The sequence below is a fragment of the Cuculus canorus genome, chromosome 32, assembly GCF_017976375.1.
Source record: "Cuculus canorus isolate bCucCan1 chromosome 32, bCucCan1.pri, whole genome shotgun sequence".
Taxonomy (NCBI): domain Eukaryota; kingdom Metazoa; phylum Chordata; class Aves; order Cuculiformes; family Cuculidae; genus Cuculus; species Cuculus canorus.
In genome coordinates this window covers 237,201-253,127 of record NC_071432.1, presented here as the reverse complement: position 1 = coordinate 253,127, position 15,927 = coordinate 237,201, and the positions used below count along the sequence as shown (strand labels likewise).

Sequence of the window (15,927 nt, the reverse complement as noted above, 5' to 3'; positions counted from 1 at the left end):
CCCCACGCTGTCCCCGAGGGGGGTGGGGACCCCGAGGGCCGCTCACCGTGGCGGATGCCGTCGGAGAAAGCGGGATCCTGGATGGCCTTCTTGAGGAAGTTCAGCATGGATTTGAGGAGGGCGGCGCGCTGCGGGATGCACTGCACGCCTGCGGGGGGGGGGACAGCGCTGTGGGTCCCCCCGCGGCGTCCCCGGCGTCACCGCCGTCCCCGAGGCCACGCGAGCACCTACCGCCACGCGGGGACGCGGCCGCAGCGCTGCTGCCGGGAACGGCCGGGGCGGAGGGCGCAGGATCCGTCCGCGCTTCCGAGGAGGGGCCGGGGCTGCTCTCCATGGCCACGTCCGACACTGGGGGGGACAGGGACACCGCGTGAGGGGACACGGGGGGACAGGGACACGGGGTGAGGGGACAGGGACACCGCGTGAGGGGACAGGGACACGGGGGAGGGGACAGGGACATGGGGGAGGGGACACGGGGGGACAGGGACACCGCGTGAGGGGACAGGGACACTGCGTGAGGGGACAGCGGGGGGACAGGGACACGGGGGAGGGGACAGGGACACGGGGTGAGGGGACAGCGGGGGGACAGCGGGGGGACAGCGGGGGGACAGGGACACGGGGTGAGGGACAGGGACACGGGGTGAGGGGACACGGGGGGACAGGGACACGGGGGGACAGGGACACGGGGGGACAGGGACACCGCGTGAGGGGACAGCGGGGGGACGGGGACACGGGGTGAGGGGACAGGGACACGGGGGAGGGGACAGGGACACGGGGTGAGGGGACAGGGACACGGGGTGAGGGGACAGCGGGGGGACAGCGGGGGGACAGCGGGGGGACAGGGACACGGGGTGAGGGACAGGGACACGGGGTGAGGGGACAGCAGGGGACAGGGACACGGGGGGACAGGGACAGCGGGGGGACAGGGACACTGCGTGAGGGGACACGGGGGGACAGGGACACGGGGTGAGGGGACAGCGGGGGGACAGGGACACGGGGTGAGGGGACAGCGGGGGACAAGGACACGGGGGGACAGGGACACGGGGTGAGGGGACAGCGGGGGACAGGGACACGGGGTGAGGGGACAGCGGGGGGACAGGGACACCGCGTGAAGGGACAGGGACACGGGGTGAGGGGACAGGGACACCGCGTGAGGGGACAGCAGGGGGACAGGGACAGCGGGGGGACAGGGACACCGCATGAGGGGACACGGGGGGACAGGGACACGGGGTGAGGGGACAGCGGGGGGACAGGGACACGGGGTGAGGGGACAGCAGGGGGGTCTATGGGGATTTCAGGGAGTGAGGGGACATCGGGGGGGCTCTGGGGACATCAAAGGTGAGGGGACATTGGAATGAAGGGACATTGGGGGGCTCTGGGGACATTACGGGGTGAGGGGACATTCAGGGGGCTCCGTGGGGACATTAAAGGTGAGAGGACATTTGGGGGGGCTCTCGGGACATTGGGATGAGGGGACATTTGGGGGTCTATGGGGATTTCATGGGGTGAGGGGACAACGGGGGGGCTCTGGGGACATCAAAGGGGCTCTGGGGACATGGGGATAAGGGGACATTTGGGGGGACTCTGGGGACATCGGGATGAGGGGGACATTTGGGGGGACTCTGGGGACATTTGGGGGGGCTTTGGGGACATCGGGGTGAGGGGACATTCGGGGGGGCTCTGGGAACAGGGGGATGAGGGGATATTTGGGGGACTCAGGGGACATCGGGGTTGAGGGACATTGGAATGAGGGGACATTGGGGGGCTCTGGGGATTTCAGGGGGTGAGGGGACATTGGGGGGGCTCTGGGGACATCGAGGGGGCTCTGGGGACATGGAGATGAGGGGACATTCGGGGGTCTATGGGGATTTCGGGGGGTGAGGGGACATTTGGGGGGCTCTGGGGACACCAAAGGTGAGGGGACATCAAGGGGGCTCTGGGGACATGGGGATGAGGGGGACATTGTGGGGTGAGGGGATATTTGGGGGGGCTCTGGGGACATTTGGGGGGGCTCTGGGGACCCCTCACCCTCCATGTCGGTCTCCATGTCTTCGCCGTCGGGCGCGGCGGTGGTGGGCGGGCGCTGCACCCGCGCTTTGATGACAAAGGGACACTCGCGGCGGCACAGATCCACCTCGTGCTGCGGACACCCCGAAACGGGCCTCAGCCCCCCGAAAACGCACAGCACCCCAAAAGCAGCGCCACAGCACCCCAAAAACTACACAATACCCCAAAAACAGCGCCTCAGCACCCCCAAAACAGCGCCACAGCACCCCAAAAACACACAGCACCCCAAAACAACGCCACAGCACCCCAAAAACACACAGCACCCCAAAAGCAGCGCCACAGCACCCCAAAAACAGCGCCTCAGCACCCCAAAAACTACACAATACCCCAAAAACAGCACCTCAGCACCCCCAAAACAGCGCCACAGCACCCCAAAAACACACAGCACCCCAAAAGCAGCGCCACAGCACCCCAAAAACTACACAGCACCCAAAAAGCAGCACCTCAGCACCCCAAAAACACACAGCACCCCAAAAACAGCGCCACAGCACCCCAAAAACTACACAATACCCCAAAAACAGCGCCTCAGCACCCCAAAAAACACACAGTACCCCAAAAACAGTGCCTCAGCACCCCGAAAAACACACAGTACCCCAAAACCGGCACTTTAGCACCTCAAAAATGGCCTCAGCACTTCACAGCCCCCCCCTTGGCACCCCAAAATGGCCTCACGGTGCCCCAAAAGGCCTCTTGGTGCCCCCAAATCGCCCCTTGGTGCCCCCAAAAGGTTTCATGGTGCCCCAAAATTGCCCCTCAGCACCCCAAAATTGCCCCTCAGCATCCCAAAAGGCCTCTTGGAGCCCCAAAATTGCTTCTTGGTACCTGAAAGTGGCCTCTTGGTGTCCCCAAATCACCCCTCGGCACCCCAAAATGGCCTCACGGTGCCCCAAAAAGGCCTCTTGGTGCCCCTAAATGCCTCTAAAGGCCTCTAGGTGCCCCTGAGCCCCCCAAACTCCCCCGTTTAGCCCCCCCGAAACGAGGGCGAGGGTACCTCGAGGCGGTAGATGAAGATGGAGAGCCCGCTGTGCGACTGGAAGGCGGCCATGTCCAGGTTGGTGATGAGGTCCACCACCCGCACGGCTCGCGTGACAAAGGTGATCTGGTCCTGCTCGTCGCCCAAAAACTTGATCACCTTCGAAAGGGTTCCAACAAAAAGCGGGTGAGGGGATCCCCAAGAATTTCTAAGGTCCCCTCCCCGCGGCGCCAGGCCCACCTTTAGCAGCGCTTCCATCATGCCGCAAGAAACCAGGGCCTCGCCGCCGGCGTCGTAGCTGGCGAGGTGGTAGAGGAAGGAGAAGAGCGCGGTGGCGAACTGGTGGGGATAGGGCTCCATGGAAGGGTCTGGGGGAGCAGGAGGACGTTAAAACGGGGGGGAAAACCCCCTAAAAACAGCTCTGGGGACCCCCTGGGGGCTCCCCCTGAACGCACCGATCATGGCTTGGATGCAATTGCGCACGAGAACGGGGAGGAAGCCGTGGTAGGAAGCGGTGCCGGTGCAATCGATGATGCTGCTCAGTTTTGGGGTGCGTTCCAAGTGGACGATGGAGGTGAGGGTGCGTAGAGAAGCCGCCTTGATGTCCTGAAGGGGGGGGGGGTTCAAAGTGAGGCCAGCGGGAGGGGTTTTGGGGGGGCTGTGGGGTGGATCTGGGGGTGCTGCTCACCATCAGCTGTTTGTCGGTGATCTGGAGAACGTCCACCAGCTCCTCGATGAGGCCGTTGTACAAAATGCTGTTGGCCGACTCCTGCAGAGCGTTGGAGTACACTGGGAGCAAAAAAACACGGGGGATCCATTAAAAAAAACACCCCGGACACCCCCAAAAAAACACCCCCCTACTTCGAGAGAACCCCTACATCATTAAAGAGATATTAACGAATTAATGAACCCCCTTCCTATACCCAGGATGGAGATGGCGTGGAGCCGGGCCTGGACCGCTTGAAGCCGCTTCTTGTGGTTGGAGAAGCCGTGAGCCAAGCGGATGTGGGTGAAGAGCAGCATCTGGGGGGGCACAAGGAATTTGGGGGGTCAGGGAGGATTCGGGGGGGGCTCGGGGGGGGATTTGGGGCGTCTTAGGGAGGGAATTAGGGGGTCTTAGGGAGGACTTGGGGGTTCAGGGAGGATGTGGGAGGGCTCAGGGAGGACTCAGGGAGGATTTGGGGGGTCTTAGGGAGGACGTGGAGGGATTTGGGGGGTCTTATGGAGGACGTGGGGAGCTCAGAGAGGATTTGGGGGGTCTTAGGGAGGACATGGAGGGATTTGGGGGGGTTCAGGGAGGATTTGGGGGGGTCTTAGAGAGGATATGGAGGGATTTGGGGCGCTCAGGAAGGATTTGGGGCATCTTAGGGAGGACGTGGGGGGTTCAGGGAGGATTTTGGGGGTCTTAGAGAGGATATGGAGGGATTTGGGGGGGCTCAGAGAGGATTTCGGGCATCTTAGGGAGGAATTAGGGGGTCTTAGGGAGGACTTGGGGGCTCAGGGAGGATGTGGGAGGGTTCAGGGAGGATTTGGGGGGTCTTAGGGAGGACGTGGAGGGATTTGGGGGGGCTCAGGGAGGATTTGGGGGGTCTTAGGGAGGACATGGAGGGATTTGGGGGGGCTCAGGGAGGATTCAGGTGGTTCAGGAGGATTTGGGGGGTCTTAGAGAAGATATGAAGGGATTTGGGGGGGCTCAGGGAGGATTTGAGGGGTCCTAGAGCGGACATAGAGGGATTTAGGGGGGCTCAAGTAGGACTGGAGGGGGCCAGGGAGGATTTGGGGGGCTCATGGAGGACTGGGGGGGGGGTCAGGGAGGATTCAGGGGGTTCAGGGAGGATTTGGGGGGTCTTAAGAGAGGACATGGAGGGATTTGAGGGGCCCCAGGGAGGACTGGGGGGTCAAGGAGGATTTGGGGGGGGTCTTAGGGAGGACTTGGGGAGTTCCAAAAGGATTTGGGGGGTCTTAGGGAGGACTTGGGGAGTTCCGAAAGGATTTGGGGGGGTCTTAGGGAGAACTTGGGGAGTTCAGAAAGGATTTGGGGGGTCTTAGGGAGGAATTGGGGAGTTCCGAAAGGATTTGGGGGGGTCTTAGGGAGGACTTGGGGGTCTCAGCGAGAACATGGAGGGATTTGGGGGAGCTCAGGGAGGACTTTGGGAGAGGGCAGGAGAGGACTTGAGGGATCAGGGAAGATTTGGGGGGTCAGGAAGGATTTGGGGGGGTCACCACAGCCCCCCCCATGCCCCAGGGGGCCCCCCCAAATCCCCGGTACCCCCATTTCCGCCCCACTCACCTGTTTGTCTTTGGGGATACTGTACATCTTGGTGAGGGACTCCATGATCTCCGAGGGACTCTCTGAAATCTGGATTGGGGGGGGCAGAGAAAATTGGGGTGCAGGGACCAAAAAACAGGGGTGCAGAGGAGAAAGGGGAGGGGAAAGAGTTGGGGGGGGGGCCTCATTGCAGCAGGGCCCCCCCAAATTCACGCTGCCCCCCATCACTCACCTTATCCAACTGCTCGATGTGGATGTAGTGCAGAGTAGTGCTGGTGGCCTGGGGGGGGGGGTGGTTTTAGGGGGTCAGGGGGGGTCCGGGGGATTTTGGGGGGACCCCCCGTGACCCCAAATGTCAGCGGTCACTCACCCGCTTGTCCACCTTCACCTCCAGACCCGGCTCGGCGTAGAACTCGAAGTGGAGGGTGGTGGCGCTCGGGGGGTACTTCTGGGGGTGGGGGGGACACACAGGGTTAGGGGACCCCAAAACGGCATCAGGGACCCCAAAACACAATGAGGGGACACGGGAAGAAATCGGGGACCCCAAAACACAAAGCAGGGGTGTGAGACAGAATCAAGGGACCCCAAAACTGCATCAGGGAAGCCGAAATACAATGAGGGGATGTGGGACGGTGTCAGGGGGATCCCAGAATGGCGTCAGAGGACCCCAAAATGGCATTGGGGGACCCCAAAACGTGATGAGGGTATGTGGGACGGTGTCAGGGGATCCCAAAATGGCGTCAGAGGACCCCCAAACAGCGTCAGGGGACCCCAAAACGTGATGAGGGGATGTGGGACGGTGTCAGGGGATCCCAGAATGGCGTCAGAGGACCCCAAAATGGCATCGTCAGACCCCAAAACAGTATTGGGGGACCCCAAAACATGATGAGGGGATGTGGGATGGCATCAGGGGACCCCAAACCATGATGAGAGGACGCGGGACAGCATCAGGGGACCCCAAAACACAAGGAGGGGATGTAGAACAGAATCAAAGGACCCCAAAATAGCATCACAGAACCCCAAAACAGCATCAGGGACCCCAAAACACAACGAGGGGACAAGGAAGGACGTCAGGGCATCCCCAAAATACAATGAGGGGAAATGGAAGGGCATCAGGGGACCCCAAAACACAATGAGGGAACATGGAAGGGCATCAGGGACCCCAAAACAGAACAAAGAGTCACAGGAAAGCATCACGAGATCCCCAAAACACAATGAGGGGACGTCGGACAGCATCAGGGGACCCCAAAACACAATGAGGGAACATGGAAGGGCATCGGGGACCCCAAAACACAATGAGGGAACATGGAAGGGCATCGGGGACCCCAAAACACAACAACGAGACACAGGAAAGCATCACGAGATCCCCAAAACACAATGAGGGGACGTTGGACAGCATCAGGGGACCCCAAAACACAATGAGGGGACAAGGAAGGACATCAAGGGACCCCAAAACACAACAAAGAGACACAGGAAAGACATCAGGGGACCCCAAAACACAATGAGGGGACGTCGGACAGCATCAGGGGACCCCAAAACACGACGAGTGACAGAGAATGGCCCCAAGGGACCCCAAAACCCACTGAGATGGACACTCACCATCATGTGGAGGTCCCGGCAGCACTCGGCCAAACCAAACCCGTTCTCCTTCCCGCCCCAGCTCTGCGCGGGAGAGACACAACCATCAAAGAAAGCACGGAGAGGGATGGGAGGACACCCCAAAAAAGGCAAAAGGAGGGGACGCCGGCGTTTACCTCGGCCAAATGCTGGAGCCGGGAGAGGAGAGGGCTGCGCTTGTCGGAACCCAAGCGGGTGATGTAGTTGGAACGTTTGCTGAAGACGTAGAGAAGGTTCAGCACCGCCAACACCACTTGCATGTCCGAGGAGGCCAACAGCGTCGTCAGGTGCTGCGAGAGGCAAAGAACACCTCTTCAACACCCAAACCGCCCCTTTTCGCTCCCCAACGAAAGCGATTTCGGGGTCCCCTTCGTACCTCGATGGAGCTGTAGAGGTGGCGGGAAAAGCTGTACTCGATGAGGAGGGCGGTGAAGTTGAGGAGAGCCAAAAGGAGGGCTTTGAGCTGCTCCCGTTCGGGCCGGTCGCAGGCCAACATCCAGGACATGTTCTCCACAGGGCGGCCCGCTTCCGCCAGGATCCCGTCGAAGCGATCCAGGAGATCCACCCAGTGGTAGAGCTCGCACTGAGGGGAGATGGAGGGGGTCATTAGGGACACCCCCATATCTTGGCGGGTGGCAAAAGGACGTCCCGCGGCGATTCATAGGATCATGGAACGGTTTGGGTTGGAAAGGACCTCAAAGACCGTCTAATTCCATGAGCAGGGACACATCCCGCTGGAGCCGGTGGCCCTCAGCACCTCCAGGGAGGCGTTTAACCAATGAGATCAAGGGCGAGATGACACCGAGCTGAGCGGTGGAGCGGTCACGCTGGAAAGGCGGGACGTCATCCAGAGGCACCTGGAGAAGTGGAGCCGGAGAACCTCACGGGGTTCCACAACGCCAACTACAACATCCTAGACGTGACTCCCGGGAGTGTTCCAGGGCCTCACCACCCTCATTGTGAAGGAATTCCTCCTTAAGTCGAGCCTAAATCTGCCCCTCTCCAGCTCAGACCCGTTCCCCTCATCCCGTCGCTCCGAGCCTTTGTGAACAGCCCCTCTCCGCCTTTCCTGGAGTCCCTCCAGGTTGCTCTAAGGTCTCCTCGGAGCCTTCTCCAGGCGGAACAAGCCCAACTCTCTCAGCCCGTCCTCGTACGGGAGGTTCTCCAGCCCTTGGATCATCCCTGTAGCCTCCTCTGGGCCTGTTCCAACAGCTCCATCTCCCTCTGTTCCTTCTCCGGCCTCTCCAGGTCCCTCTGGAACCTCATGAGGTTCTCCCAACACCACTTCTCCGTCGTGTCCGAGTGCCTCTTGGCCTCATAGAACCCCATGAGGTTCTCCCAACACCACTTCTCCATCGTGTCCAAGTGCCTCTTGGCCTCGTAGAACCCCCTGAGGTTCTCCAACACCACTTCTCCATCGTGTCCGAGTCCCTCTTGGCCTCGTAGAACCTCATGAGGTTCTCCCAACACCACTTCTCCATCGTGTCCGAGTCCCTCTGGACCCCGTAGAACCCCATGAGGTTCTCCCAACACCACTTCTCCATTGTGTCCGAGTCCCTCTTGGCCTCGTAGAACCCCATAAGGTTCTCCCAACACCACTTCTCCATCGTGTCCGAGTGCCTCTTGGCCTCGTAGAACCCCATGAGGTTCTCCAGCCCCACTTCTCCAGGTCCCTATGGAGGACCCCCATCCTTCCACCGTGACAACTCCACCTCTCCCCTCAGTGTCGCCTCCAAATTGGCCGAGGATGGCCTCGATCTCACTGTTCCCATCACTGACGAAGATCAAACAGCTCTGATCCCAGTATGGACCCCTGAGAGACACCACCGGCCACGGACCTCCACCTGGACCTGCTGCCCACACACTGTCCTGGGGTGAACCGGGGACCCCCTCGGTGTTTTAGGGGGGCTGTGGGGAGATTGAGGTGCTTCCCACCATTTTGGGGGTGAAAGCTGTCACTTTTGGGGTGAAAGCTGCCATTTTGTGAGGAAAACGGGGTTTTTTGGGGTGAAACCTGGTGGTTTTGGGGTGCCCCGTGCCATTTGGTAAAGAACTGGGGTGCTCTCCTCCATTTTGGGGGTGAAGCCTGACGTTTTGTGAGAAATTGGGGTGCTTCCCTCCATTTCTGGGGTGAAACCTGCTGGTTTTGGGGTGAAACTGGGGTGCTTCCCTCCACTTTTGGGGTGAAAACTGCCATTTTGAGAGAAACTGGGGTGCTTCCCTCCACTTTTGGGGTGAAAACTGCCATTTTGAGTAAAACCAGGGTGCTTCCCTCCATTTTTGGGGTGAAACCTGCTGGTTTTGGGGTGAAACTGGGGTGCTTCCCTCCATTTTTGGGGTGAAACCTGCTGGTTTTGGGGTGAAACTGGGGTGCTTTGCGCCATTTTATGAGGAAATTTAGGTGCTTCCCGCCATTTTAGGGGCGAAACCTGCTGGTTTTGGGGTGCTCCCTGCCCCCTTGTGAGGACACCGCGGTGCTCCCCGACATTTCTACCGTTAAAAGTCGCCATTTCATGGAAAAAATTGAGGCGCTCCCCATTATTTTTGCGGTGTCCCCCCATTTTCAGGAGCTTCCATCACCAAACCCAGCAAGACCCCCCTCTAACTTTGCCCCCCCCCTCCTCAGGGTTTCGGGGTGCCCCTCAGGGTTTCGGGGTGCCCCCCACCTTCCCGATGTTCCATGTCTTGATCTGCTGGAGCTCGGCCAGGAGCTGCTCATCTCCGCAGCCCTTCAACTTCTCGATCAGCGCCCGGCAGTCGGCGGGCTGGGGGGGGGGCTTAGTGTCACCCCCTGTGTCCCCGCACCCCAACAATGTCCGCACCCCCAGCATCTCCAGGGCCCCCCAAATGTCCCCAGCATCCCCCAAGCCCCCCAAAATGCCACCAAACCCTCCCAAAATATCCCCCCAACTCCCCTAAAACACCTCCAACACGTCCCCAACCCCCCCAAAATGTCCCCAACACGTCCCCAACCCCCCAAAATGCCCCCAAACTTCCCAAAATATCCCCCCAAAATGTCCCCAACACGTCCCCAACCCCCCCAAACTTCCCAAAATATCCCCCCAAAATGCCCCAAAACTTCCCTAAATGTCCCCCCAAAATGTCCCCAACCCCCCAAAATGCCCCAAAACTTCCCTAAATGTCCCCCCAAAATGTCCCCAACCCCCCAAAATGCCCCCAAACTTCCCTAAATGTCCCCCCAAAATGTCCCCAACACATCCTCAACCCCCCAAAATGTCCCCAACACGCCCCCAACCCCCCAAAATGCCCTCAAACGTCTATAAACGTCCCCAAACCCTCTCAAAATATCCCCCCAAAATGTCCTCAGAACATCCCCAACCCCCCAAAATCTCCCCATCAACGTCCCCACACATCCCCCAGTCCTCAACCCCCAAAAAAGTCCCCCAACCCCCCCAAAGATGCCCCCAAACCCTTCCAACATCCAACACCTCCAAAACCACTCCAATCCCTAAACACTGTCCCCCCCAAAACGCCCCAAACCCCAAACACTCTCAAACTCCCTCAACGTCCCCAAATCCCTCTAAAAACATTCCAAACCCCCCAAAAACACCCTCGACCCCTCCTAAAAACACCCCAACCACCTCCAAAACCACCCTAATCTCCCCAAAAACGCCCCAAACCCCCCCAAAAACGCCTCCAAACCCCCCAAAATGTCCCTCAACACCCCCAACATCCAAAAAACCCCTCCCAAATTAGCCCCAAAGCAGCCCCGTCCCCCCAAAAACAACCCCAAACTCTCGACATCCCAACCCCCCAACCCCAAAAAACACCACAAAGCCCCCCAAAAAAATCCTCAAACTCTCAACTTCCCAAATTCCTCCAAGAAAAGCCCCAAAATGTCCCACCCCCCCAACTCATCGAACGCATCCTCAAACTCCCTCAACGGCCGAAACGCCCCCAAAAACGCCACAATCCCCCCAAAAAACACCACAACCCCCCAAAAAAACACCACAACCCCCCCAAAAAAAAACGCCACAACCCCCCAAAAAACGCCACAACCCCCAAGAAACGCCACAACCCCCCAAAAAACACAACCCCCCAAAAAACCACCACAACCCCCCAAAAAAACGCCACAACCCCCCCAAAAACCGCCACAACCCCCCAAAAACCGCCACAACCCCCCCAAAAAACACCACAACCCCCCCAAAACGCCACAACCCCCTCCAGAAACAACCCACCCTCCCCCAAAATACCCAACCCCCCCCATAAAACACCCCAAAACATCCTCAACCCCCCCCAAAACATCCTCAACCCCCCAAAATACCCCAATCCCCCCCAAAATACCCCAATCCCCCCCAAAAAAAACTGCCCCCCCAACCCCTTCGCACCGCCTCCGTAGGGGTTTTCTTCAGTTTCGTCCGATCCACTTTCATTTTGGGGGGGTCGAATCCTCACACTCCACCTGTGAGAGACACCAGATTTTGGGGGGGTCGTGCCAGGGGATGGGGGTGACCCCCCCCTCGCCCCGTTCCGTGCTGGACTCGCCGTCCCGGCACGCTCCGCGGTGACGCCGGCGGCCCTCGATGACGTCTCGCCCGCTGGCTGAACAATGAATGTGCAAAACCCCGAGCGCGGCGTTGGGGGGTGGCCCCCACGAACCCCAAACTAAGCACCCCGTCATTAGCGTCGCCAGCCTAACGAAGACAAGCTCGTTAATCAGCTAATTATGCCTTCCACGACGCTTCTTTGCCCGCGGTTTCCCCTCCGGTTGGGCCTCTCCCCCCTTCCCCAATCCCGGTGCTGCCGGCACAGCCGGTTTGGTGACGGTGACGCATCAAATTGGGGGGAGAGAGGTGACTATTTCTGGGGTGTCATGACCCCCCCTCTTAGAAAAGAACATTTTAAGGTGTCCCCCCCCAGAAACTAAGCATTTTGGGGTCCCCCTCTCAAAAACAGGGGTCTTATGGGGTGCTCCCCCTCACAGTGGAGCATTTGGAGTGTCTCTCCTACAAAGAGAATATTCTGGGGTGCCCCCCCCCTCAGAAAAAGCGCATTCTGGGGTGCCCTTCCTTACACGGAGGACATTTTGGGGTTCTCCCCCTCAAAAGGGAGCATTCTGGGGTGCCCCCCCCCCCCAAAGGGGGCATCTTGGGGTCCTCCCCCCTCTCCAAGACCCCTCTGAAAGGTGACACCCCCCCCCCCCAGGGTCCCCCACTGCCTTGAACCCCCCACGGGAGGGGGTTAAATCTCCCCCCTCTATATTTTAGGGACACCCTCCCCCCCCAAAAAAAAAACCCAGAAAACTGGGGGGGTACAGTGAAAAAAAAGGGGGGGCCCTTACCGGGAATCACAACCAGTCCATCCTCGGTCCCGGTCGCGCGGGGAAGCCTGCTGCTTCTGGAAGGGGGGGGCAGCAAAATTTGGGGGGGGGGCAGGTTTTTTTGGGGGGGGGAATAACGGGGAGACCGGGGGGGGGGGGTTGTTAACTAATGGGGGGGGCACTATGTTATTGGGGGGTCTCCAAGTGATACGTGAGAAGCAATAAGTGATGGGAAAAGGGGATCTAAGTGATAAGAAGAGACTTTAAGGGGGGGGAAAAAACGGGGGGGGGGGGTAATTAGGGGGGCTGAGCCCCCCCCAATCCAAGAAAGGCCCCCCCGAAATTTTTAAAGGGGGGAATTATAGGGTGGGGGAGTAATTGGGAGAGATGAGCAGTAAACTGTGAGAGGGGAACCCCGAAATCGCCGCGGGGGGGGGGGGGTAAATCCTGGGAATCCACAGAGAGGAGCCTGAAATCCTGAGGATTTCAGGGGAGGACATAAAGTATGGAGGGGGGGACTTTGTGAAAGGGGGGGGGAGACCCCAAATTAGGCGAAGCTGAAGGGGGCACCCCCTAAAACCTTGGAGGGGGGTGAAAAAGTCCCTTAAAGAGCAAAAACTACGCTGGGGGGGGGGGGGGGGGAGGAAAGTGATGGAAAAAAATGGGAAAAGGGCAATAAATGATGGAGGAGGGGCGCAAACACCGCGGGGGGGGGCGAAAAAATATTCCAACAGAGGGAAATCACAGCGAGGAAAAAGTAAATGATAAAGGAAGGGAGGGCTTAAGGCGTGGATGGGGGGGAAATCACGGATTGAGGGGGGGAATGGTGCAGAGGGATAAATTGGGGGGGGGGATTAAATCAGGAAAAGGAGAGAAATCATTGCAGGTGGTAAATTAGAGAGAAAATAAATGCCACGAAGAATAAATCACACGGAAAACTAAAGAGTAGAGAAAGGACGGTCTAATTAAGAAGAGAGGCACTAAATAATGAGGGGGGGCCCTAAATAACGGGGGAGGGGGCCCTAAATAACGAGGAGGGGGCCCTAAATAACGAGGAGGGGGCCCTAAATAACGGGGGGGGGGGCCCTAACTCATGAAGTGGCAAAATAAATCACAGAGAAAACTGAGCTTTTTTAGAGGGGGGGGGCTCTAAATCATAGGGGAGTGCAGGAAACTACGGAAGAGGGGACCTAAAATCAAAGGGGGGGTTAAATTGCAGGAGAGAGGAGTAGATTGGGGGGTTCCTAAACTATGGATCTTGGGGGGGGGGGAGTAAATCATGGAAGGAGGGGGGAATTGCGGAATGAGAGGGGGAAATCGTGGAATGGGGGGAGTCTATATCACAAATGAAGGAGGTAAATCAGGGATGAAGACTCTAAATGATGGAAAGGGGGTGTAAATCAGAGAGGAGGGGAGAGCCTAAATCATGGAATTGGGGGAAAATCATGGAATGAGGGGGGTAAAGCATGGAATGGGGGGGTAAATCAGGAAGAGGGGAGTCCTAAATCATGGAAGTGGGGGTAAATCGGGGGGGGGGGGCTAAATCATGGAAAAGAAGGATAAAGCATGGAATGGGGAGAATAAATCAGGAAGGGGGGACTCCTAAATCATGGAAGTGGGGGGTAAATTGGGGGGGGGTGCTAAATCATGGAAAAGGAGAATAAAGCATGGAATGGGGAGAATAAATCAGGAAGGGGGGACTCCTAAATCATGGAAGTGAGGAGTAAATCATGGAATGGGGTGGGGTAAATGAGGAAGAGAGGACGCCCAAATCATGGGAGCTGGGGGGTAAATCAGGAAGGGGGGGGGGCTAAATCATGGAAGAAGGGATAAATCATGGAATGGGGTGGCGTACGTCAGGAAGCGGGGGGCAAATCATGGAATGGGGGGGTAAATCGGGGGGGAGGGCGCTAAATGGCCGATGAAGGGGGGTCAATCGGAGGGGGGAGGCGCCAATTCATGGATCGAGGCGGTAAATCGGGGAGGGGGCGTTAAATCAAGGGAAGCCGAGGGTCGGGAGGGGCCGCTCCGGATCACGGAGGCCACTGAGGGTCGGGGGGGCGGGGGGGGGGGGGAGGGGCTCGCCCCGCATGACGGAGCCGGCCTTACCCCCCCCCCCTTTGTAGGAACCGGAGCCGCGGCCGGGCCGAGCTCCCCCCGCCCGCTCCCGCGCGGTACCTGCTACAGGGGAGACGGTGGAGGTAACGGGTAAAACGGGGGGGGTGAAGGAGAAGGACCAGGAAGGGGGGGTGGCGGTCAGCACCGGGCCCGGCCGCCTCCTGCCGCCGCCGCCGCCATCTTACACAGCGCCCCCCGAGCCGCGGCCCCGACGAGATCCCGCGAGAGCACAGAGTCTCGCGAGAACTCGGCGGGGGGGGGCGGGAATAGGGGCGGTGCTACGGTGAAGTCTCGCGAGACTTCAGAGCCATGGGCGCGGCTAAAGAGCGAGGGGTGAAATCTCGCGAGAAGTGGAAAGCGAGAGCGGCTCAAAGCGGCCAAAAAAAAGGGGGGGAGGGGCTACGGCAGATAAATCTCGCGAGAGCTGAGGCGGCGCAATGGGCGGGAGAGAGAAATCTCGCGAGACTTCGTGAAGCGGTTGAAGGGGAAATCTCGCGAGACTTGGGCAGAATGGGGGGAGTCGCGGAGTACACCGTGGGGGCACACACGGGGAACGTCGAGGCCTCGCCTTGCAACAAATTGGCCCCGAATCCCCAGCCGGTAGCGGCCCCACCCCCCGCGCCGTCCCCTCAAAGCCCGGCACTCACCGGCAGGGCTGAAAGAACGAGATCTCGCGGCGGCGCTCTCGCCGCGAAACCTCGCGAGAGGCGAAGAGAGAAGCGGGAAAGACGAACGGGCCCGCCCCGCCGGGAGATCCTGAGGGGCGGGGACGGGGAGAGGGGGAAGGGGAGGGGCGTGAGTTCGGGCGCTCCCTCAGCGGCGGCAACGGCGGCGGCGGCGGCTGAGGGGGAGAGCGAGATCTCGCGAGAGTTGAGCGGTAGGCTGAGGGGCAGCGCGAGGTCTCGCGAGAGTTGAGGGGAGCGCGAGATCTCGCGAGACTTGAGCGGTGAAGCGGAGGGGAGCGCGAAATCTCGCGAGACTTGAGAGAGGAGGCGGAGAGAGCGCGAAACTTTGAGTAGGACAGTGAGATCTCGCGAGAGTGGAAGAGGAGCGACTGTAGCGGCGAAATCTCGCGAGAATTGAGAGGGAAGGCTGGGGCAGAGCGAAGTCTCGCGAGAGTTGAGGGGGGATTCGAGGGGTTCATCACAAACTGATGAAATTTGGGGTTTTTTTCTCCTTTATTTTATTATTCTAACAAATACAAAACCGAGGGTGGGGGCTGCGGCCTCCGGACACGCCTTCAACACCCCAATAAGAGGCCCCCCCCCCCCCCCCTTAATCAATCCATCAATCAAAGGCCATGAAACCGAGGTGTGGGTTTAAACCAGAGGAAACCGACCTAGGAGGGGGCGTGGCTACACCAAACCCGCAACCATATATGGTTGTGGGGCGTGGCTTGGTGTAACCACGCCCCTTCTCGTTACGCAATGGGGTGGGCGTGGCCGCGCCTGGAAGGGGGCGTGGTTTGCCTCATCACCCACTCCTTACAGCGCCTTTGACCCACCCACGCTGCAGGGACCTAAGGGGGGGTGGCGGCGTGTCTTCCCATAAGCCACGCCCCCCCAGGGCGTGGTCGACATGAAGCCACGCCTACTGCGTGTG

At 59.5% G+C, this 15,927-nt stretch overlaps 1 protein-coding gene across 1 annotated transcript in view; it reads right to left on the bottom strand.

Moving 5' to 3' along the window:
• Positions 1-14,459, bottom strand: part of HUWE1 (HECT, UBA and WWE domain containing E3 ubiquitin protein ligase 1) — a 75,289-nt gene extending 60,830 nt beyond the window's left edge. The window contains exons 1-18 of the mRNA XM_054052147.1: positions 14,386-14,459; positions 12,229-12,284; positions 11,276-11,349; positions 9,593-9,691; positions 7,303-7,509; positions 7,064-7,216; positions 6,909-6,971; positions 5,680-5,757; positions 5,542-5,589; positions 5,331-5,399; positions 3,964-4,063; positions 3,729-3,829; positions 3,496-3,646; positions 3,281-3,408; positions 3,059-3,199; positions 2,029-2,140; positions 232-348; positions 47-148 (exon numbers count right to left, since the gene is read on the bottom strand). Of these exons, the coding sequence (XP_053908122.1) occupies positions 47-148; positions 232-348; positions 2,029-2,140; positions 3,059-3,199; positions 3,281-3,408; positions 3,496-3,646; positions 3,729-3,829; positions 3,964-4,063; positions 5,331-5,399; positions 5,542-5,589; positions 5,680-5,757; positions 6,909-6,971; positions 7,064-7,216; positions 7,303-7,509; positions 9,593-9,691; positions 11,276-11,320 (1,714 nt within the window). The 5' untranslated portion in view covers positions 11,321-11,349; positions 12,229-12,284; positions 14,386-14,459. The remainder of the gene's footprint in view (positions 1-46; positions 149-231; positions 349-2,028; positions 2,141-3,058; positions 3,200-3,280; positions 3,409-3,495; positions 3,647-3,728; positions 3,830-3,963; positions 4,064-5,330; positions 5,400-5,541; positions 5,590-5,679; positions 5,758-6,908; positions 6,972-7,063; positions 7,217-7,302; positions 7,510-9,592; positions 9,692-11,275; positions 11,350-12,228; positions 12,285-14,385) is intronic.
• Positions 14,460-15,927: the final 1,468 nt, after the last annotated feature.